This window comes from Camelina sativa, chromosome 5 (genome assembly GCF_000633955.1).
Source record: "Camelina sativa cultivar DH55 chromosome 5, Cs, whole genome shotgun sequence".
In the NCBI taxonomy this organism is placed as follows: Eukaryota; Viridiplantae; Streptophyta; class Magnoliopsida; order Brassicales; family Brassicaceae; genus Camelina; species Camelina sativa.
This window is the reverse complement of record NC_025689.1, coordinates 34,107,015-34,128,643: the sequence shown is the minus strand read 5'-3', so window position 1 is coordinate 34,128,643 and position 21,629 is coordinate 34,107,015. Positions and strand designations below refer to the sequence as shown.

General features: G+C 35.0%; 5 protein-coding genes across 5 annotated transcripts; 3 read left to right on the top strand and 2 right to left on the bottom strand.

Annotated features, from left to right (window-relative positions):
- On the top strand, nucleotides 2-1,952 carry LOC104788510 (caffeoyl-CoA O-methyltransferase). Its single transcript, XM_010514279.1, has 9 exons — nucleotides 2-302; nucleotides 402-446; nucleotides 620-703; nucleotides 792-917; nucleotides 1,088-1,155; nucleotides 1,231-1,300; nucleotides 1,391-1,456; nucleotides 1,533-1,610; nucleotides 1,719-1,952. Exons 1-9 carry the CDS (start codon nucleotides 24-26, stop codon nucleotides 1,758-1,760), a joined length of 858 nt encoding a protein of 285 aa, XP_010512581.1. The 5' UTR covers nucleotides 2-23; the 3' UTR covers nucleotides 1,761-1,952.
- Nucleotides 2,493-3,967, top strand: LOC104788508. Its single transcript, XM_019246195.1, has 3 exons — nucleotides 2,493-2,579; nucleotides 2,656-2,733; nucleotides 2,842-3,967. Exon 3 carries the CDS (start codon nucleotides 3,364-3,366, stop codon nucleotides 3,721-3,723), a length of 360 nt encoding a protein of 119 aa, XP_019101740.1. The 5' UTR covers nucleotides 2,493-2,579; nucleotides 2,656-2,733; nucleotides 2,842-3,363; the 3' UTR covers nucleotides 3,724-3,967.
- Nucleotides 6,762-8,259, bottom strand: LOC104788506 (B3 domain-containing transcription factor NGA2). Its single transcript, XM_010514275.1, has one exon. The coding sequence runs from the start codon at nucleotides 7,817-7,819 to the stop codon at nucleotides 6,899-6,901; it is 921 nt and encodes a 306-aa protein (XP_010512577.1). The 5' UTR covers nucleotides 7,820-8,259; the 3' UTR covers nucleotides 6,762-6,898.
- Nucleotides 15,611-19,057, top strand: LOC104788504 (serine/threonine-protein kinase ATG1a). The gene is made up of 13 exons (XM_010514274.2): nucleotides 15,611-16,115; nucleotides 16,197-16,314; nucleotides 16,423-16,481; nucleotides 16,577-16,641; nucleotides 16,737-16,830; nucleotides 16,915-16,995; nucleotides 17,082-17,193; nucleotides 17,293-17,347; nucleotides 17,428-17,654; nucleotides 17,743-18,059; nucleotides 18,137-18,398; nucleotides 18,476-18,546; nucleotides 18,739-19,057. Exons 1-13 carry the CDS (start codon nucleotides 15,882-15,884, stop codon nucleotides 18,925-18,927), a joined length of 1,884 nt encoding a protein of 627 aa, XP_010512576.1. The 5' UTR covers nucleotides 15,611-15,881; the 3' UTR covers nucleotides 18,928-19,057.
- Nucleotides 19,325-21,532, bottom strand: LOC104788503 (transcription factor bHLH67). The gene is made up of 4 exons (XM_010514273.2): nucleotides 21,082-21,532; nucleotides 20,173-20,742; nucleotides 19,738-20,088; nucleotides 19,325-19,653 (listed from the first exon to the last, which is right to left on the bottom strand). Exons 1-4 carry the CDS (start codon nucleotides 21,112-21,114, stop codon nucleotides 19,573-19,575), a joined length of 1,035 nt encoding a protein of 344 aa, XP_010512575.1. The 5' UTR covers nucleotides 21,115-21,532; the 3' UTR covers nucleotides 19,325-19,572.

Sequence of the window (21,629 nt, the reverse complement as noted above, 5' to 3'; positions counted from 1 at the left end):
AACAAATCGATCGATTTCACGCCATGCCGTCGTTGTCACTGAGTCTGACTACTCCTTTCCTTTTGTTGGTGTTCTGCTTGATAGGCTTATTACTAGCTGCGGATGACGTCTGCCCCGGGGGTTCTCATCTCAGAGCTCCCGATACTCGACTTAACCTGCCAACGGGCTCCGTCGTCGGAAACTGCCCGACGGAGGCGATTCCTTTAGTTATGGCGGAAGACGACAAGTACGGTAACAAAATGGTTATCAGTCTCACTCCTCGCCTTTACGACTACGTCCTCAACAACGTCCGCGAGCATGAGGTATGTTACTCGTTTCCTCTGCTTTTGTTTTTTTTTTTTTTCGTCTTTCACTTATTCAGATTTACAGTGACTTCACTTTTGATTTGGTTTATGTTTTAGATCTTGAGGCAACTTCGGGAAGAGACCGCCATTAGTCAAATTCAGGTTATACTTTCACCTTGTTGATGAGCTCTTGTTTTTGCTAGTTGTTTGAAAATTTGGATTAGCTTTCCTTGGTTTAGTGAAGTGAACAAGATTGTAAATACTGTTTCTGTTCTTGTCACCACCACCAAGCCTAACTTACTTTATGAGTAATTTACATATGATTTTGGCTGTAGGTGTCGCCTGATCAAGCGCAGTTGCTTGCGATGCTAGTAGAAATTCTTGGAGCAGAAAGATGTATTGAAGTTGGAGTTTACACGGTGCTTACTCTTTTTTTTTTTTTGAGTTTCCTGAGCATTGTTATGTTTACTGTTATGACAATGATAACGAGCTCTTGTTTCCAAACAGGGATATTCATCCTTGGCTGTGGCGTTGGTTCTACCAGAATCAGGGCGTCTTGTTGCCTGTGATAAGGATTCCAACTCTCTTGAAGTTGCTAAGAGGTACTACGACCTTGCTGGAGTCTCTCACAAGGTGAGACCAAAAGATATCTTATTCAGTTATTGCTAAGAGGTACTACGACTCTACGAGCTGTTTAAGTCTTGGCCATTCTTGTAAATAGTTTCTCACTATATATACCGCCTCTTGTTGATCTCATTACGAGCAACTGGTTGACTCGTCAATTTGTTTACTCTACTGATCAGGTCACTGTCAAACATGGTCTTGCAGCAGAATCTTTGATGTCAATGATTCAGAACGGTGAAGAGTCCAGGTAAATACAGTAAGCCTCTTTCATATAATTGGCGATGGTAATGATTGAACTCATTTCAGCATTTCTTATTTGCAGCTATGATTTTGCATTTCTTGATGCTGATAAAGCGATGTATCAGGAGTACTTTGAATTGCTACTTAGACTCGTAAGTCGTAAGACCAAGATCGTAATGCTAGTCTTCTATCCATAGGGGTCAAGTTAGCTTTAACGGTTACTTATCTCTCTACTGACGCAGGTCAGGGTTGGTGGAGTCATTGTAATTGATAATGTTCTTTGGCATGGATGGGTTGCAGATCCTATGGTATGTATCTTAAAAAACAATCATGCTCCAAAAGCTTCTCCACAAGACCATAATTTCTCAGTGATGAATTCATTAGGTGGATGAGGCGAGGACCATCAACATTAGGAATTTCAACAAAAAGTTAATGGATGATAAACGTGTAAGCATTAGTATGGTGAGTTGTTTGTTTTCTGGAATCTACCACTTTTGTGCTCCTAGACTCCTAGTTAACACAAGAAGCTCTTCCAAGCTATTTTTGTCCATCTTTCTTTTTGCGCATCAGGTTTCAATTGGAGATGGCATGACGATATGTCGCAAGAGATAATAACTATCCATGAAAAACCACTCGGCTCGCACCTCGCAGTGAACCTGATCCTAAAGAAAAAGTCTTCAAGCATAAAAAAAAAGGATTAATGAAGCCGTGATACTGTATATTATTGTTCTTTTTGTATGTTTAGTTTAAAGTTTCAGGTTTTTAATATGTAACTTCAGTACCTGAATGTGTTCTTATTTAGAAGTGTTTCTCCTTCGCTATCGTTGAAATAAACGACATGATGTTTTACTGATTTAAAAAAAAACTGCGCGTAGTCTCTATAATTTGCTTTATTCGGTGGGCGGACCAGCTGGCTGTACCACCAATTCAAAACAACACGGTTACGCAAACTCTCTTGAGAAAAATCCCCAAATCTCATGAAATTAGGGTTTCAATCATTCGAATCAGAAATTTCAACTCCTTTCACCACGAAACGAATCTCTAGGGTTCTTCTGGAGGTTTAGATTTCTGGGTTTAAGAAATTCGATCGTGATGCCTTCGTTATCAATGAGCATTCCTTTCCTTTTATTAGCTTTCTGCTTGATCGGGTTACAAGCCGCTGATGATTTCCCAGATAAATCCGGCGGCGGCGGCGGTGTATGCCCCGGTGGTTCTGATCCGGGTGGATGTCCAATTAACTGTTTCCGGGCGGATCCTGTATGTGGAGCCGATGGAGTAACGTACTGGTGCGGTTGTCTTGATGCAGCTTGTCACGGCGCCNGGTCAAGTTAGCTTTAACGGTTACTTATCTCTCTACTGACGCAGGTCAGGGTTGGTGGAGTCATTGTAATTGATAATGTTCTTTGGCATGGATGGGTTGCAGATCCTATGGTATGTATCTTAAAAAACAATCATGCTCCAAAAGCTTCTCCACAAGACCATAATTTCTCAGTGATGAATTCATTAGGTGGATGAGGCGAGGACCATCAACATTAGGAATTTCAACAAAAAGTTAATGGATGATAAACGTGTAAGCATTAGTATGGTGAGTTGTTTGTTTTCTGGAATCTACCACTTTTGTGCTCCTAGACTCCTAGTTAACACAAGAAGCTCTTCCAAGCTATTTTTGTCCATCTTTCTTTTTGCGCATCAGGTTTCAATTGGAGATGGCATGACGATATGTCGCAAGAGATAATAACTATCCATGAAAAACCACTCGGCTCGCACCTCGCAGTGAACCTGATCCTAAAGAAAAAGTCTTCAAGCATAAAAAAAAAGGATTAATGAAGCCGTGATACTGTATATTATTGTTCTTTTTGTATGTTTAGTTTAAAGTTTCAGGTTTTTAATATGTAACTTCAGTACCTGAATGTGTTCTTATTTAGAAGTGTTTCTCCTTCGCTATCGTTGAAATAAACGACATGATGTTTTACTGATTTAAAAAAAAACTGCGCGTAGTCTCTATAATTTGCTTTATTCGGTGGGCGGACCAGCTGGCTGTACCACCAATTCAAAACAACACGGTTACGCAAACTCTCTTGAGAAAAATCCCCAAATCTCATGAAATTAGGGTTTCAATCATTCGAATCAGAAATTTCAACTCCTTTCACCACGAAACGAATCTCTAGGGTTCTTCTGGAGGTTTAGATTTCTGGGTTTAAGAAATTCGATCGTGATGCCTTCGTTATCAATGAGCATTCCTTTCCTTTTATTAGCTTTCTGCTTGATCGGGTTACAAGCCGCTGATGATTTCCCAGATAAATCCGGCGGCGGCGGCGGTGTATGCCCCGGTGGTTCTGATCCGGGTGGATGTCCAATTAACTGTTTCCGGGCGGATCCTGTATGTGGAGCCGATGGAGTAACGTACTGGTGCGGTTGTCTTGATGCAGCTTGTCACGGCGCCCGTGTAGTCAAAACAGGAGCTTGTGATACAGGTAATGCTGGAAGTGCTTCTGTTCCAGGGCAAGCTTTGTTATTGATTCATATTGTTTGGCTTTTCTTGCTCGGCCTCTCTCTTCTCGTTGGTGTCTTCTGATCTTTCTTGAGAGTTAATGTCGGAGTTAGGGAATGCGAATTGATCTTATTTCTTTTGTAGCTTTTTTTAGTCATCACTTTACAAAGAGCATATGTGCTTTGAGATAGAGATCACACGTCCTGAGTTTTGTCTGTGTAAAGTTGTGTTTTGTTTTGCTTTATGTGCTATATAAATATGTAATTGATTCTGTTTCAAATTCATTATATCAAGATTTGATCAGACAGAGGCTTAATACTTAGTTTCATCACCTATCGAAGTTCATTTTGGTTTCCTTTAGAGGATGAGTGTTTACTTTAGATATCTTCTTCGTTTGGTAGTAAGTATTGGTTTGAGACCTTCTTCTCCAGAGAGGTTGAGCATATAAAGGTTTCAAGTTTTAGGCATGATTGTTCAACTTAGAAGAGTAGCTACACAGATGTAAATACTTTCCTTCTCCTCCAACCAGATGCTTCAAACCATCGGTTTTGATTAAAGGCTTTTCTTACAGTTGTTTTGATTAGTTGCTTAGCTCCCCTTTCGCACTAGTAAATTGACTCCTAACCGGGTATGTAATCTAAAACGTAGTAACTAATTAGTGAATCGAAGTTTGTGGTTTGTGGTTTTGGAAAGTCATTTGTCCCAAATTGGTTTGTAGTTCACTGGTGTTTAACTGTGTCCCACCCTCTATCAACGTTAATGCATCCGAGCAATTATAGTGAAATCTCATGATTTTACAACGTTCTGAACGTGTCATTACGAGAATTTAATCAGGAGATTGAGATGGTGGTATGGAAATTTTAAACTAAAGTCTTGATCTTGGATACTCGAATTTCGAATTTTAGTTTTGATTAAGTAAGTACCACTCGGGACAATAATTATTTACGTTTTCATATAAAAACAAAAGCAATCATAAATTTATATGTCACTGTATGAATTTGGTAACACAAAAATGCCCAATAAGGTACACGAAAATGCCCAATAGTTTTGACGATGCTCGAATGAGGTGGTGGAAGGGATGGCCGGTTAATACAACAAGACGGTGGCTTGATCAACGTCAACAACACACCATGTCTAGCTAGATCATTAGCATGGCTAAACAAGAGTTACTGTTGACGAACGGGTCTGATTAAAATGGCTTCTAAACGTCTAATAAGATAACTAGAGAGACTTGATGGCTAAATACATTATGTTAGGGATTTAATTTAAAGGATTTAAATATTTTTACCGTTTTTTGACCAAATATTTATTTTTGGTGATTTTTTTTCCATGGAGACAAAATATTGGATTTAAGGAAATTTTTTTTTTGCCTATGTTTGCTCTCCAAAGTAGGATGCTAAAAAACTACTAACATTTTAATTAAATCGATTTGATTTCTCTTTTATTTGTTTTTTTGTTTGTTTTTGGGGGGGATACGTTCCTCATGATAAATCATTATCATTATTCGTAGCTCAGTCCTAATATCTCATATGCTCTTCACATATATAGGCAATTATATGATTACATTATGTAATCTATAGGTACATAGCCCTCGCTGATTTCGATGGCCTCTTTTCACAGCTATGGTATGTATAGGTTAATGACTTTAGCTGACATGCTCCTGCTTTTTGCTTAGTTTAACGAACCACAAATGTTATAAATCTATAGATTTCTATCCGTTTTGCAAGTTAAGATTCCTCACAAAAATAGCAATTCGTATACATACATACACATACACATATATATATATATATATATATATATATATATAGCTAGATACATAAATTAAAGAACGTCTTTGGCATACTTATAATTAAGATAAGATGTTAGAACAAAGTATTTATGTACCATACTATAGCTGATCCTTGCATCGCATGTGTTCATGGTCACATATATAGGCTCACTTCTCAGTTTGCTAAAAACTTATAATAGACAAAAACTGTTGAAATACCTAAATTTATTTCAACCCTTCAAAGAGGCTATATATAGTTTTTATTAATTCTCTTTATCATTGGTAAACTTCCAAATTTTAATTTTATTGTGACATTCTAATATTACACTAAGGCTCAACAAATCTACTACACCTATCAAAATAGTATCTTTTTAACTCATCTTCAACTAGATATAGCTAAAGCCCTGTAGATATATAATGCACGATATATTAATTATAACTTGTTGATGTTTGTGACTATATCTATGCACAAATAATTAAAAACAAGAACATGTATACACACATATACACTATATATAGGATATAATCAAATCAACTCGTCTATATAATCTATAACTATCATCACAATAATGTATAATTAGTACTTGAGTTAATTTCATCTTTAATTAAAACTCGTGTGATCACCACTGAAAAGCACCTACAAGAATTAGTCATACGCATAGTCACACCGAACAAGACCTAACATTAACAATCTCTGCCTGTATATATATGTGTGTGAATTGTGCAATGGTCCCAGACAAGAAACGAGTTTGTTAACTGAGAAAATAAATTTAAAATAAATTCATTTACTTCTGCAAGCAACAGTTAATGCATCAGCAATGTCTGTGAAAACAGATCATACCTTTTCAATCTTACCTAGATGAAAAAAGCTCTTCTTTTTTAAATTTAAAAAAAAAAACAGATATAAAAAATAAAAAGATATCCAATTTTGTCTCTGCCCATCTCCTGCAAGCTGCAAAATCTGCTTGACTAATTAAGCAACAGCAACAGCTTCAGAAAATGAAAATGCAGCAGTAACAGTAACAAGACAGCAGCCATATATATCAACTAAATAAAACTAAAGAAAGTAAATGAAAATTTGATAACCATTTAATATCATTATATACACAATTCTGCAATTACAATATATATATATGTTTTATATACACATTTTCACTTTTTATATAAGACAGCCCATATCTTCTGATTAGTTTCTGACTAGAGGGACATGGTTTTTTAAGTTTTACACTGATCCCTAGCTATCCAAAGTTCTGTTCTGTATAACACCGACCAAACCAAAGCTAAATAAGAGACTGATCAAATCATAATCAAATAAATAGGCTAATTAACTTTGTAAGAACCAAATTTCGAATCTTGAAAAACATGTAATTTCTTTGATAATAATATCTTGAAAGACATATATTTGTGTCATATATATAATTTATGTATATATTATCATATATATATATATATATGTATTAAAGTAGTGATTAATTAGTCTCATAATCATCATGTATCCAAATCAAAAGACAAAGAAGATTTCCCTTTCTTTGTAAAGAAGTGATGATCCTCAAGACTTGCAGCTTCCATTGCTACTAAAGACTCATCATCACTGCTCACTAACCTCAACTGAAGGAGAGAACCAGCACCAACCATAGAAACGCCGCCACGTGGAATACTACCACCAGAAGATGAGGACTCTTCCTCCGTACTATTCACACTTCCTCCACCGCCGCCACCGCCTCCGCACTCCATGTCTACACCAAACAGCCTTAACCTCTTCTCTCCTCTCGAAGCCACTTGTGCTCTCCTTTGCATCATCACAGGCACAGATTCAATCACAGCCGTTGGATTACTTCTCTCCATTGACCTCACATAGTAACCAATTCCTAGATCTCGTTGATGGAATCGATGATAAAGGTTGTGAGTTTCGTAATTTGCCGGCATCTGAGGATGATGAGGGAAAGTGTAAAACCTAGGGAACATAGCTCCGGCGAACTGATGATGATAAGAAGCTTGATGATGATCAGGAATCTTAGGTCGTCTCCTCCAATCGATGTAAAGCTTGTCTTTATTACCGGAGTCTCTTTGGAAAGAAACGATGTCTCCAGCGTCAAGCTTCTTGTCTTTGACGAAACGGCTCCAACCTTTAGTCATGACATAGCTTTGACTGCTGTTCCAGTAAGAGTAACGAAACCTCCACGAGTTTCCGCTTCGATCCTCGAAGTTAAGAAGCAACCCTTTGTTGCTGTCGTTTGATGTTGAGTTGTCTAAAGGGAAGTATCTCTCCGCGTGTTGCTTCGGGATCACGAGTCGGTTTAGTTTACCTACGTCGCTTGGTGTTACTACTTTGTCGAACATGTGTTCTCTCTCCATCGATGAAGAAGCTTCTTCATTAATAGGTTTCTCTTCTTCTTGATTCATCATCATCTTCTTGTTTCTTGCGGAATCGATCTTGGATCTTTTCAAGATTTCCACTTCTTCACCATACGATCTGAGAGTAATTTGAAAGAACTCCAATCTTTTGGTAGAAGAAGATAAAGATAGAGAGAAAGAGATAAAACCCTAAAATTGAGAATCGAGAAAGAAAAAAAAGAAGGAAGAGAATTGAGTATGGTGGTGGATGAGATTGACCTAATTATACAAAAATGGCAAGTGGGGTTTTTTTTTTTTTGGCCTAACTTCACTGAATAGCACGATTCTCTTTGATCTATCTTGCTTTGAAGCTTTCTCTTTCTACTGTTTATGGTGCAAAAGAAGCACTTCAATTCCAAGAAAGGAAAAGCAAGTTAGCTAGGAACAATCTCTCAAGAACAAGGAAGGAAAGAGAAGAGAGAAGAGAAAGAGAGAGAGAGAGAGAGCTCATGTAATATAAGATTGATAGAGAGATATGGGTCGAGAGAAGAGAGAGAGGGAGGGAGGTGAGAAGGAAGGGGGGGACCCATGAACAATCTGGTTCTGTTCATGTGAGCTTCTTCTTGCCTTTTTCTACCATCCTCGTTTCAATTTTTCTCCATATGGACATATTCATTTACATTTATTTGGCCTTTTTCTTTTTTTCGTATAATGTTTTGATTTACAAACAAATATCTCTATTCGTATTATACCATTCTCGAAAATGTAAGAGAGATTTTTTGTTTATGACTACCCAACCAGTTCCATTAGTCATAGTCATATATCTATATATATGCAGTGAAAAAAAATATAGAGAAACACAAATTATGTGTACCGTGATTGATCTTTTTGGCTCTAACTACTAATTATATATAATTAGTAGCCTAAATAATATTTGAACTGAGAAAATGACCGAAATGGCAATACTCACAAGATCAGATTGAATAATAAATGATAAATATATAGTAATAAGGTGTCATAAAATTTGTACATGAGAAAGATGTTACAGTTGTTTGGGTTGACAATTAACAGAAGACTATTGGATTTTTATGTACAGTTAATAATAAATGCTAATTATTGAGGTCTGTGGTAAGGCTTTTTTTTTTTGCTTTGGGATGGGTTGCCTCAATCTGCTTTTACAAAGGACAAGATGACATGTCGTTTTATAGTTTTCGTCTTTACTGTTGACTTTTTATTTGTTTACCCTCACTCTTTTTTTAAAAAATCAAATATTCACAGTCACATTATATTTTAACTGCAAACAAATAAGTGAAAAAAAAAAAAAAAAAAATCTCATTTGTAAACCAGTAGGGTAGGATCTAGTGGTTTGTTAGAGTGAACAGACGATTTGCCACATGAATCCAAGTCAGGAATCGAATTCATATATATTTACAAGGAACTGTTAAATTTTAGGTTAATTGCAGATACCTAGAATGGTAAAAAAAAATCATGTATACATGTGTATAGTAAGAAGTTGACAAAAAAATGTACGTTCGTTCTTATAAATGTATACGCATTATACTATGTGATGATATACAATGGCTCTCAAGTTTGAACCTAACAAGTTTACTATAAGAGAAAAGTTAGGACCTGACGACTTAAACTCATACCCATCTCTTTTGGGAACCATGATTACAATTACGGACCTAGCTAGATTCCGTTTTTATTTATTTTTTTTTAATTTCTTTCTATATATTTGTTGTGCCTAATAGATAAGGTCTAAGTATTACGGAGAATTGTCTTCTGTCTCCTCGAACTTTTAAAACTAGATGAAAGCGATTCATCACCATTCGCGATTGTGAAATGGTGGGCTAATTTCTTCTTTTCCTTTTTTTTCCCCCCAATTACTATGAATTTCTCATGCTTTTAGTTTCACTTGCAATTTCGTTATTGTTAATTATAGTAATTATGTTGCCTTACTTTTATGAAATGTTTGAGTTTATATTATCAAGAAGCTGAAAACTGAAGAAATATTATTTACATAATCATACAAAAGGAATACACATTTTGCATGAGATAGAAATTTATTATTACGAAGCTGCAATCTGAGAGAAGGATTTACACGTTAACATAAATCATGCTTTAATCTTTATTTATCATATCACGTGAAATATAAAAAATTATAGTGTAGTTCTCGTGGACCGACCAGAGTATCTAGAGTTACAGAGGGATGAAAAATTATAGTAGTATAGTAGAAAGCTTTCTAGTATTATTTTTCAAAACCTAACGAAAACCGATGATACAAATTTAGTTTTGTGTACAGCTCATTATTTAGACCGACATCACGTAACCCATTACTACATAATACAGATATTGTTCTAGAACAAGACACGTGGTTTACACTGACGCCTTCAAATAAAAACTGTAAACTTGTTAAAGTTTCACGTAAATTCATGTTAAATCTTATCGTTATTTACGTACAATGGTGAGTGGTCCTGAGAGAGAGACAAAGCATCATTCATGTCTCCATGGCTAATTTCGGCTTAATTAAGGGAGAATAATCAATGTTAAGCAAGTCTAAATTAAGGCTTGATTTAAACAAAGGTTAAATGTTTTCTTTTCAAAAAAATATTGAAGAGTAGGTGAAACTCATGAAAGAACATTGATCAAGGTGGTCCAAACTCTCATCTCACACAGTCACACATTACATAATTGAGTGGTCACAAAAGTTTCAGGCGATAACCTGTTCTTTTTTTGGTTTGATGGTTCTTCATTAGAGACTTAAAGTATATATCACCAATTTATACTTATTAATTTATAAGATATATACTAGTTTGATAGGTATATATACTTGTTTGGAATTACATGATATATATATTAACTCCCCAAAATAAGATATTATTAATTCACAACAATTGATCGGTCCAAATATTTATTTACTCTATCTGGCTGGCCAGTGGGATTTCTTTTTAGTGTTTCTCTGCAAATTAATAATGACGAATAAAACAAAATTATTTCTGATTTCTGAAAACGGTGAAAAATATATATATGAATGTTAGAATTTAGGAAGAGGACGTCGTAGCGTCGTCGCCCTTTTCAAAGCATATACCCTTGTAGCCACAGGACCTATCTATTAGGCACAACAAATATATAGCTATATTGTATATTTTTATAATTATTCTATAAATCATCCTTTTCATTCTAGTTTTGAATTTGAAATTGCACCCTCAGATGCAAAAACACTTTGCCATATAGATAGATACACTATGATGCGGGCTTATCATTTATGGAGAAGACGATATCATATTGATAAACAATTTATATCATAATGCAAAGTAGAAATTAGAGAATCCGCTTTAGTTTTCTTTTTTTTTCCCCTTCAGCTATTCTCTTGTTGTTCAATACATTCGTTTCATATGAGAAAACAATTAACGAAGTATATACGATGGTATATATGCTTTAGAAGGAGAGTTATTTCACTTACTTGTTAAAAAAAAAAAAAAAAACCGATGTGATACTCAACCCAAAAACTATTGTACAGCTCGGAAATATCTGAAATCGTGCGGCTTAATTAGAAAAATAAAAAGAAAAGAAGATGGAGAGTGTTGAACAAAAAAAAAAAAAAAAGAAGGTGGATAGTAATGGTGGAGGTATGAGTATGTGTGGAGATATGTGAGCTAGGGGTATTAAAAGAAGAGTTTAGGGTAAGGACCACTACTTAACAATAGAGTAAACCCAATTAGCTTTGCATTGCACTTGACCCTCTTTTTAATGTCTACTTGCTCTTTTTATATATTACCTTCATCCCACCTACACCATTACTACTAACTAACCCTATTTATTTTGTATCCCACTAGAGTTTCTCCCTCATTTCAAAATTTCTATTATAAGAAGTCTTTTACTGATCTTATATAGTATATTAGTGTCTACATGTTTGTAAATCGAAGGAAGATAAGAAAGAACTAGCTAATAAATTAGGATTCGTACCAAGAAAGGAATAATTTTCGAAGATATTGATTTCTAACTTTCTCTATACGTATACTATCATCGGTGATTACAATTTATTTTTGAACGATAGAATTGTGCATGTGGGGGCCGGATTCATCATATATAGTTCCATACATTATGTTGAAGGTAAATAAATTAGGGTTTCTCATTTTATTTTATTTTAAGTAATCAAATGTAGCTAGCTAGTGTTGGATATTTTGGACCGAAGCGACATGTAATGTACATCCGTGTTAATCAAATCTAGTATCATATGTTATATACTACCGCGACCATATTATGGGAGAGGGAAAGCAAAAGCAAAATAACAAAATCTTTTGATTGTATATGGATACGATAAGTCGCGATCAAAGAGGGTAGTGGTGAAATAAAATTAAAAAAAAGGCGGACCATTTTTATTTAATAGTAATAATAATAATAACAAAATTGGAGGATGGATGGTGCGATAATGGCGACAACATTTTCCAACTGTCATTTGCGCCCCCCAGGGTCTAGGACTCTCTTTCTCTATCCCTAGCCAACCCTTTCATCTATTTATTAAATTAAATAGATAACTTAAATTAATTAATTTTAAACATTACATATATATAGCATGGGTCTCTTGGAAAGTCTCATGTAGTATATGTATATCGATTATAAAATCTTACCTTTGGCATCTAATTCCGAATTGCTTTTATTCTGATAGCAAAGGCTTTATACGTTTTGAACAATTATTATATCATTTCAGTTATGACTGTCAAGAATATTGTATATCTGAGAACAAATCGACTAACCTAGTCAATTTTTTATATGTAGGAATCTTATACTATATTGAAAAGAATATATAACCCAATGAATAAGACTATTATCTTTTTTTTTCTAACCAAATATTAAATTAAAAGATGACTTCGAGGTTCGTTGTCCAAATTGAAGGGAAAGAGTTTACAATGATCTGTTAGACCCAACCAGATATTTAATTAGTGAAACTATTCGTTTCGAGATGAACAAGTACAAACTATATTATTAGATGGAAATCAAGACAATTTATAGCAATTTAAGACATGTATTGAACAATAGTAACAAAAAGAACAATTTATGACATAATTAAATCGATGGTTTCATCTCTCAACCTTAAGGGTTCGCACACACACGATGGCCATTTATGCAGTTTAAAAAGGGGGTACATTTGGTGATAGGGTGTTATTAATTGATATGGCCTTAGAATAAAATATAGTAAGAAAGAACAAAGAAAAAAAAGATGGAATTAGAAATATATATACTGTAGATGCAATATATATGAAGGTGGGGTACGGTTTGTATGAAAAATTGGATATGTCTTTATTATTATTTTGATTATTATTATTATTGGTTTCATATAACTGCAATTAACATTATATAAAAACATATATATATATATATATAAGTATATAACACGTGTTATGATCTTCACATCTACTGTTCTCTTCTTACATATACATACACTACTTTTGATACACTCTGCAATAACTGCAAAAGTCAGCTGCTCATGATCCCAGCATCTAGCTAGCTATATATACACATAACACATTCATGTATTATTTGACTGCTTGCATAGTTAACAGTTAACACTTACATGCACATGGCATATAACATAAGGGATGCCAGTATGTAGCGTAGAGTTGGATCGGGACAAAATTCGCATTATTTTATAAAGACATTATTACTTCAATTAAGCCTTCTACAAACGCATTTGTTTGTTTGCTAAAACCAAGTCATTGCAGTTTACCATGTTATAGATCGTAAATAAAACACATTTTGTTCGAAAATTGTCATTTGAATTAAGAAGTCACCTAACATACACACATTGATTGTCAACATTGGTTTCAAGTTGGAGATTCATGAATCTACAAAACACAGCTAGCTCACATCACTTGCCACTCGCAAATTCACTACTACAAAATCCATTTGATCATGGATTGTAATCTTTTTGGATATTAGTTAATATAAAAGTTTTGATATGAAAGATTTAATTAGGGTATATATGAAAGATTGTAACGAAGAGGAAGGTGAAGGTGGTCCAACCAAATAAAGACGACAGATAAAGATCTAAGAGAGACTCCATTGTCCCCCTTCACAAATCTGATATATCTTTGTTTCTCAAGTTTAGTCGCTTTCCCTTCTTCCACCAACACAACACAACACTGCAAATTTTATTTCTTTATTACCCTTTACATTCACTTAATTATTATTATTTCTCTTTAAGCGTAATTAGAGTAGAGGAGCAACCTCACCCCACATTTTGGTACAATCAACTTTAAAAAAAATAAAAAAATGAGATTGTTTCATTGGCCCAATTAATATGGGTGAACATAAAGCCCATTAGATTGTTATGTAAATGTCTCCGTTTAGTCTCGCCCTCTTCTTCTACAGCGGGTTGATATATAATAACTCTACCGTGGTTTCCAAACAAAGTTGGGCCTAATGGGCTATTCTTATGGTTGGGTTACGTACCCAAGTAGCACACACGTTAACGTGATAATTATTATTTTAATGACAAAATTAGAGCTGGTCCCATTGACATTGATTGTGCCAGGTCAAAGGTGATGTGGCAATATACAAACGCATTTGTTTAATTATCAGTTTTGTCAGATTATCACCGTACCATACCAAAGATCATCTTGAAATAGTCATTAGCGATATATATATTCAGGCCCTGATTGGTAACGGCTGTTACTTGTGGCTATAGATGCTTTGACTGTAATGACTTTGTTGTAGAGACTTTTGCTATAGAAATTTTAACTGTTAAAACTTTAATGGCTGTTGTTTTTATTGTATGTTTTCATAAATATAAATTATGCTAAAAATAAATTTATGTGGCAACATAATAAATTTTATTTAAAAAATAAAAATACAAAAATGAATAGATAAATATTTTTAACAAATTAAAAAATATAAAGATATGATATAATTGATTATGTGTTATAATTGTTTTTGATGCAAAAATAATTATGAAAAATGGATCTCAAAATAACAGAAATAAAAAATCTATTTTTAATGAATTATAATATATTTGTGATAAATTATACATAGATTGAAAATGAATGTTTTAATCATCATGAATAATAAGAAAGAGAAAAATAACAACAGTTTTATTATTATTTATTTTTTACAGCAAAAAAAGTCTCATATTTGTAACTTTAAAATTTTGTACATACAAACTAAAAAAGTGGGCAGTTAGACTTTTAAGACTTTTAAAAATAATAAAGCAGTAAAAGTATGATTGGTAAAATTTTGGCTTTTAAAACTTTAAATTAATTTTAAAGTCTTAAAAGTCTCTCCCAATCAGAGCCTCATTTTAAATAATTTCCATAGCATATCCTTAAAAATTATAAATATCAATATTGTTACTACAATTTTTTGACAATACTGATGTAAAGATAAAGATTATCTTGGACTCTGATGACACATTCAACAATTAAAATTTATAAAATGAGAAGTCCATAGAATCTTGAAATGTTCTAAAGAGATATTCATAGAATCTCTAACATGTTCATATAAATGATCAAAACTAACAAAAATAAGTCACAAAAAAAAAAAGAACCATATTTTGTTGAAACTAAAAGTAACTAACTTAAAAGTTTATCAATAGAAATTTTGTTATGTTAAAGCTATAGTTTTGCTAGATATCATATTTTGAAAACAAATTTTATAAGGTAAGGATATATTAAAAAAAAAAAAAAAGGTAATATTCTGAGATATTTCCCTACGTATTGTTTTTCTTTGTGGAATTTTTTGGTATTCAAGACGTCAATTTCAAAAGGTTTCTTCTGGACTACAAGTAAGAAACTCTCATAAGCTAAACCCAACAAATCTCAATCTTCTCTATACACACAAACACATAAAAAAAAAAAAGTAACAAAAAAAAAGAGAAAATAAAGTTGATTGCTTTACTGTATATAAAAAAAAAATCTCACATCGTCTCTCTCTATCTCTCTCGTTAAACAAAAACAGTTCCGCTGTTCTTTAATCCGGAAAAGCAAAAAAAAACAAAGTTTCGATTTTTCTCTGTTTTTTTTTTTCTTTCGTTGCCCACTGTTTTGGTTTCCGAGAGGGTTTAGTAGTAATAGAAACAATGGAGGTTGATTCAAGTAAGGATCCGGAAGTCTAAACGGGTCAATTCAAAACCCACCGGGGGATGGAGTCGGCGGCGCGACTTGTGGGTGACTACGAACTTGGCCCAAGAATTGGGTCCGGTTCATTCGCTGTGGTTTGGTTAGCGAAGCATCGATCTTCTGGTTTAGAAGTCGCCGTCAAAGAGATTGATAAGAAACTTCTTAGCCCTAAAGTTAGAGATAACCTTCTTAAAGAGATTTCGATCCTTAGTACTATCGATCATCCTAACATCATCCGATTCTACGAAGCTATCGAGGTTTGATCCTGATCTCTCTAGTGTAAGACTGAATCAATCATCTGGGGATTATAATTGTGAGATTGTTGTATTTTTGTGTAGACTGGAGATAGGATCTTTCTTGTGTTGGAGTATTGTAGTGGAGGTGATCTTGCTGGTTACATCAATCGTCATGGGAAAGTACCTGAAGCTGTTGCTAAACATTTTATGAGGCAATTGGGTAAAACAAAAAGTTATCTGCTTTTTTTTTTCATGTTTGTGTAATTTGGAATTGTTTTTGTTTTATTGATGTTTGAATCTCTGTTTCTTGTGTTGTGTGTTATTGTAGCTTTAGGGTTACAAGTACTTCAAGAGAAGCATTTTATTCACCGTGATTTAAAGCCTCAGGTTTAACTTATAAACTCTCTCTTATATCGTAGTTTGATGATTGGATTTTGTAAAAAACAGAGTAATTTAATCATTGTGTTCTGTTCTTCTTTCAGAATTTACTTTTATCTTCCAAGGAAGTAACTCCGCTCCTAAAGATAGGAGATTTTGGTTTTGCAAGGTAAGATTTAGATTTTATGTCTCAGAAAATAAAAAGGTGTTAGTTTGGTGATATATTCACCATTTTGGTATGTTGTTTTTTTTTTATTTTGGTAGGTCTTTAACACCAGAGAGCATGGCTGAGACATTTTGTGGTTCTCCATTGTATATGGCTCCAGAAATTATCCGGAACCAAAAGTATGATGCTAAGGTAAGGAAAGTGAAGAAACTTCCACAATTTGATAATTTTTTTTTTGTTTCTTCTCATTATTTTCTTGTGTCATGGATGTTTCAGGCTGATCTATGGAGTGCCGGTGCAATTTTGTTTCAACTTGTTACTGGGAAACCACCTTTTGATGGAAATAATCACATCCAGGTTTGGTTAGCCTAAATCGATTGAATTGTCTCGTAATGTGAACTTATAGTGAACTTTAACTATTCTTTGGTGTCTGATCTTTACAGCTTTTTCATAATATTGTGAGAGACACTGAGTTGAAATTTCCTAAAGATGCTTTAAATGAGATTCATCCAGATTGTGTTGATCTGTGCAGAAGCCTTCTCCGCCGAAACCCAAGTATGGTTATAGGATTCTCTTTTTGTCTACTTTTTTCTTTTTTATCAATCAAGTCACAACTCAAAGTTTACTTGGAAAAATCTGGTCTTTTGACTGCAGTTGAACGCTTGACATTCCGAGAGTTCTTTACTCACATGTTCCTTCGAGAGCCAAGGTAATGTCTCGAAATTTTGACCAAATTGTCAAAAAGCTTTAAACTTTCTCTGCTTAATCTGTCATACCAAATGTTGTTAGACAAGTGCCAGATGTTGAGCGTTCTGATACTACTACCTCTACGGGGAAATCATCTTTGCCCTCCGCACAACCGATTAGTACAAACCGTTTCAAATCAAGTGCAGAGAATGTATACAGACATGGGAGTTCCTCTAGTGCCTCAAATTCTCAAATTTTAATGCCACATCTCTCTTTTGAGAAGACTAGAAAAGACACTGAAGGACAATGCTCATCAAACCAATTTGGAGGTTTGTTATTCGCATGTTGTGTCTGATCTTTGTTGCTTTCTATAAGTTCATATCACTCAGAATCATCTTGCTTTTGTCTTTCGTGCAGTTGTAGACTCACTTGAGCTCATAGAGAGAGAGTATGTTCTTGTAAACCGTCCTTCTGCCTCTCTGGAAGGTTCATCAGATTGTTTCGACACATCATTGCAAGATTCCGGGTTACCTAATTTCTTACACAGGAATGAAAAAGTTACATCGAGTTCACTTGAAGCACAGAGACCATTATCGGATGTGTCTGTTCCACGACCAGCAAGTGGATCATATCTGTTAACAGAGGTTCAACGCTTAACAATTGTCCATCCTCCGACTAAGCTCCAAGTTTTGCATCACTATGCACAAGTGCTTACAGAACTAGCTCGCGAGATGGTAACTAGAACTTCTAAATTCTCGTGTCTTAAATGATTCTAACATTACTAGAGCTTCTATAACACCGTTGCATACAGGGCAACACAGGACAGGTAAAGGAATCTTTTGCTGTTACTCTTGTCGTTTTAGCTGTCTGGCGAAAAGCCTTAGAGATATGCGATTCTTGGATGTTATCCGTTGGAGGAGAGAACAGAGTGAACCCAGATACAACCACAGCTCCTGAGACTTCAATTCCAGATTTAAATTCACCTACACCAGCTAAAACTTGGGTGACACAAGAGTTTGTTACAGCTTTTAACCAAGCCGAGAATACATCAAAACAACTAAACGAAACAAGTGGTTAGTACCTAACCAACCGATTCTCTGTTATACTTTCTTTGCTATTACTTGAAGGCATCTCCTTCGCTTCATTGCAGCTGCCACTCATATGCCTGACGCCATGGAAACAATATACGAGAGGGCTCTAGCATACGGCAAGAGTGGTGGGGTAAGTATTAAAGATGAACATTTAGTTCTGAAGTCTGAAGCTTTTGTGAAAAAATGACACCTTTTTGACTTTAAAAGCCATTCTGTTCTAAAGTCTGAGAAACTTTTGTGAAAAGCTTCCACCTTTTGTCTCAAAAATTCTGAACTGATGATACTTTTGTGTGTTGATCCATGTTGGTTTGTTTTTTTTCAGGCTGAAGAGTATTTGAGTAACAAAGAAAGTGCAGCAACATTATACAAGAAAGCAATTCTTCTACTCTCCTTTATAATCGAGGAAGCAGTGACCCTATCTCTAAACCCTCCTTTCTCATTAACCCCTGACGACAAGAAGAGGATTCTCTACTACATCTCTAACTTGCAGCATCGTCGGTCGCATCTTTAGCGAAACTCGGCCGCGGGCATTTGTACATAACAAAAACTTTGGTGGCTCTCGCATAAGTCAACAAATCTATAATAACAATTTGGGTTCCCCTTGTTTTCCCTTGAAAATTTCAAAACGGTTACTTACTCTATATTTGATGATGCTGTGACCAAAAAAGTATTTGCCTCCCCCCCCCATTGTATAGTGCCAAATATCAATAATACAGCTTAAAATACCAAAAACAAATGCAAACTTGTTGGTGCCAAGACTAGAGTGCCAATTCTGTTTCTACCTTGATGCGTTCGTTTAAGCCTAATTGAACTGTATGGGATTTAGTTAGGCTCATAACTATAGAGACTATAGGATACTATTATTGACAATGATCGTGTCAAGTCAACCCTTAAAATAGAGACAAAAGTCAAAACCATAATTGATGAAATTATCATATAATAATAAGGTCAAGCAAATAGGACCCAAATCTCATCACAAAATCATGATCGAAGAGTCCAAGTAATATGCGGCCAACACAGAATTTAATTCCGTCAGTCAGAAAACGAAAGAACAAAAAAAAAAACGAACTTTTTATTCTTTTTTAAATGATAAAAAAAGATACTACAATTTTGTTAGCTGTTTTATCTTCTTTTTTTGGAATTTTATGTGTTTAAATCAAATCATCGGAATATCGAAATTCTGATGCACCGCCGCCGTAATCTCGTCGGCCGATTCTAACTCGCACTCATCCTCCATCTGTTCCAACAAAATCGAATTTTTCATATTAAAGATAGGATTTTTCGATTTGGGTTAATCAAAGTAAATAAAAGAAATGGTTACCTTGAGTTGGAAGGAATAAGAAACAGAGGAGTGAGACGAAGATGCGATATTGAGATGAAGAACAGTGAGTCTAAGCTTTTCGAGTGAAACGATTCCTTTAAGAAGTTGTCCTTGTTTCTTCAGACATTCAACTTTTAAGCTGACGTGGTTTTGTATCACTGTAGCTTCGACTTTGGGGATGCAACTTTGATCTTTTCGAGTCGTCCACAACTCGTTCGACGAAATGCCTGATAGATGATGATTACTCGCGTTTCCCTCACTGTTTCTCTTTTGCGTTTCAAGCGATTGTATGATTTGCTCGAGGACCTTCACGTAGTTTATAGCTCCTCCTACTATAGACGCTTGGTCTCCCTGCAATGACAAATTAAGTCTTTTGTGATATTGTTTTTGACGATTAAAGGTTGAAACTTTTTTTTGGTATTTTGTGTTATTTACTCGTTGGATGTAGGAAGGTGGGAGAAGGGCACGGAGGGAGCTGATATGTTCGTTCATTTGACGCCGTCGGTTTCGTTCAACAGCAATGTGGTTTATTCTTTGATTCTCAATCTCTTCAATGTTTTTACTTGGTTTGGTCTTCCTCCTCTTTCTCTTTTCTCGAGTCATTTCTTGTGGGAGCAAGTTGTTGGTTTTGCGCTTTCGTCTTGAATTTGCAGTGAGTGGTGATGATGTAGAAGAAGGGAGTGTCATGTTTGCTTGGCTTAAGAAAAGTTCTTGGCTTGACAAAGCTTGACTGGTTCCTTCCATGGATGATGCTGAAATCGGGAAGCGAACGGGTGAATGAAACTCCGGATAGTGTTCGAGTTCCCAAGGCTCTTTGACGGTTTGAAGAGACGACAATAGCGTTAGAAAGTTTGGCTCTTTGATTGTAAAAAACGATGAGGGGTCTTCACTTTGCAGCATCTGTAGGAATGGAACTGTATCTTGTAAGCTTTCTTCCTCTTCTTTAATGGCAATGCTTTGAGCCTCTGCAAATCCTTGAACTTCTAGGCTTCTCACATCCGAAAACTGCAAGAGACACCGGGGAATGAGGGGCGCATATGAATGAAAAAGAAGTGTAATTTAGCTCTACTGTGGGTTTGTTTGAGACTTGGTGTGGGTTAGGACAGTGATAAACAAAAGTAGAAGGGAAAATGGAATGTTTTAGGGGAAACAAAAATGATTGCAGAATTGTTATTGTTTTCTAAAGAACAAACAAAAAAAAGCATTAAATGCAGTATCTGGACTAAGTTGGAATGAGTAAATGCAAGTCTATGTCTCTGAGTATAGAAAAAATGATTCAAGGGAAGAGAGAAGATTGAAGAAAGAGAGTAAAAAAGCTTTCTAAATTGAGCAAAAGATACATACACAGGGGTTGATGTGTCCTTGAAACCTCTCCATTTTTGAGAGCTCTTGTTTGTTATGTAATGTAATGAGCACAGGACGAACGAGTGAGTGATAATAAATGCTAAGAATCACCAAAGAGGCAGAAGAGGAAACTCAGGTACTATTTTCTGATTCTGAGCTTTTCTGGAATTGTAACTGTTAGCTTTATATAGAACAGTGAGTCCTTTAGTAACCTATTGAATAGAGTGGGAAACAGAGGAGCTGTAAAAAATAACAGAGAGGTAAGAAAATAGATGTATTTTGGGTACTGTAAGAGTTGGTGAGGCTGAGCAGAGCAAAGAAGAGATTATTGGTGGAGGCAGTTTTGTCTTGAAGTGGAGACAGACTTTGTGGGGACAATTCTAAATTTACACAGAAGAAGAAGGTAAAAAGAGACATGTCATGGGTAAGAGAGCTTCCTTTGGGTTTGTGTCATCTTTCTCATGATGTCTCAATCATTCTTTCTTCACTATTCCCATAGCATATCATACATTACACCACCACACACCATTCCTTTTTCTTCAAGGCTC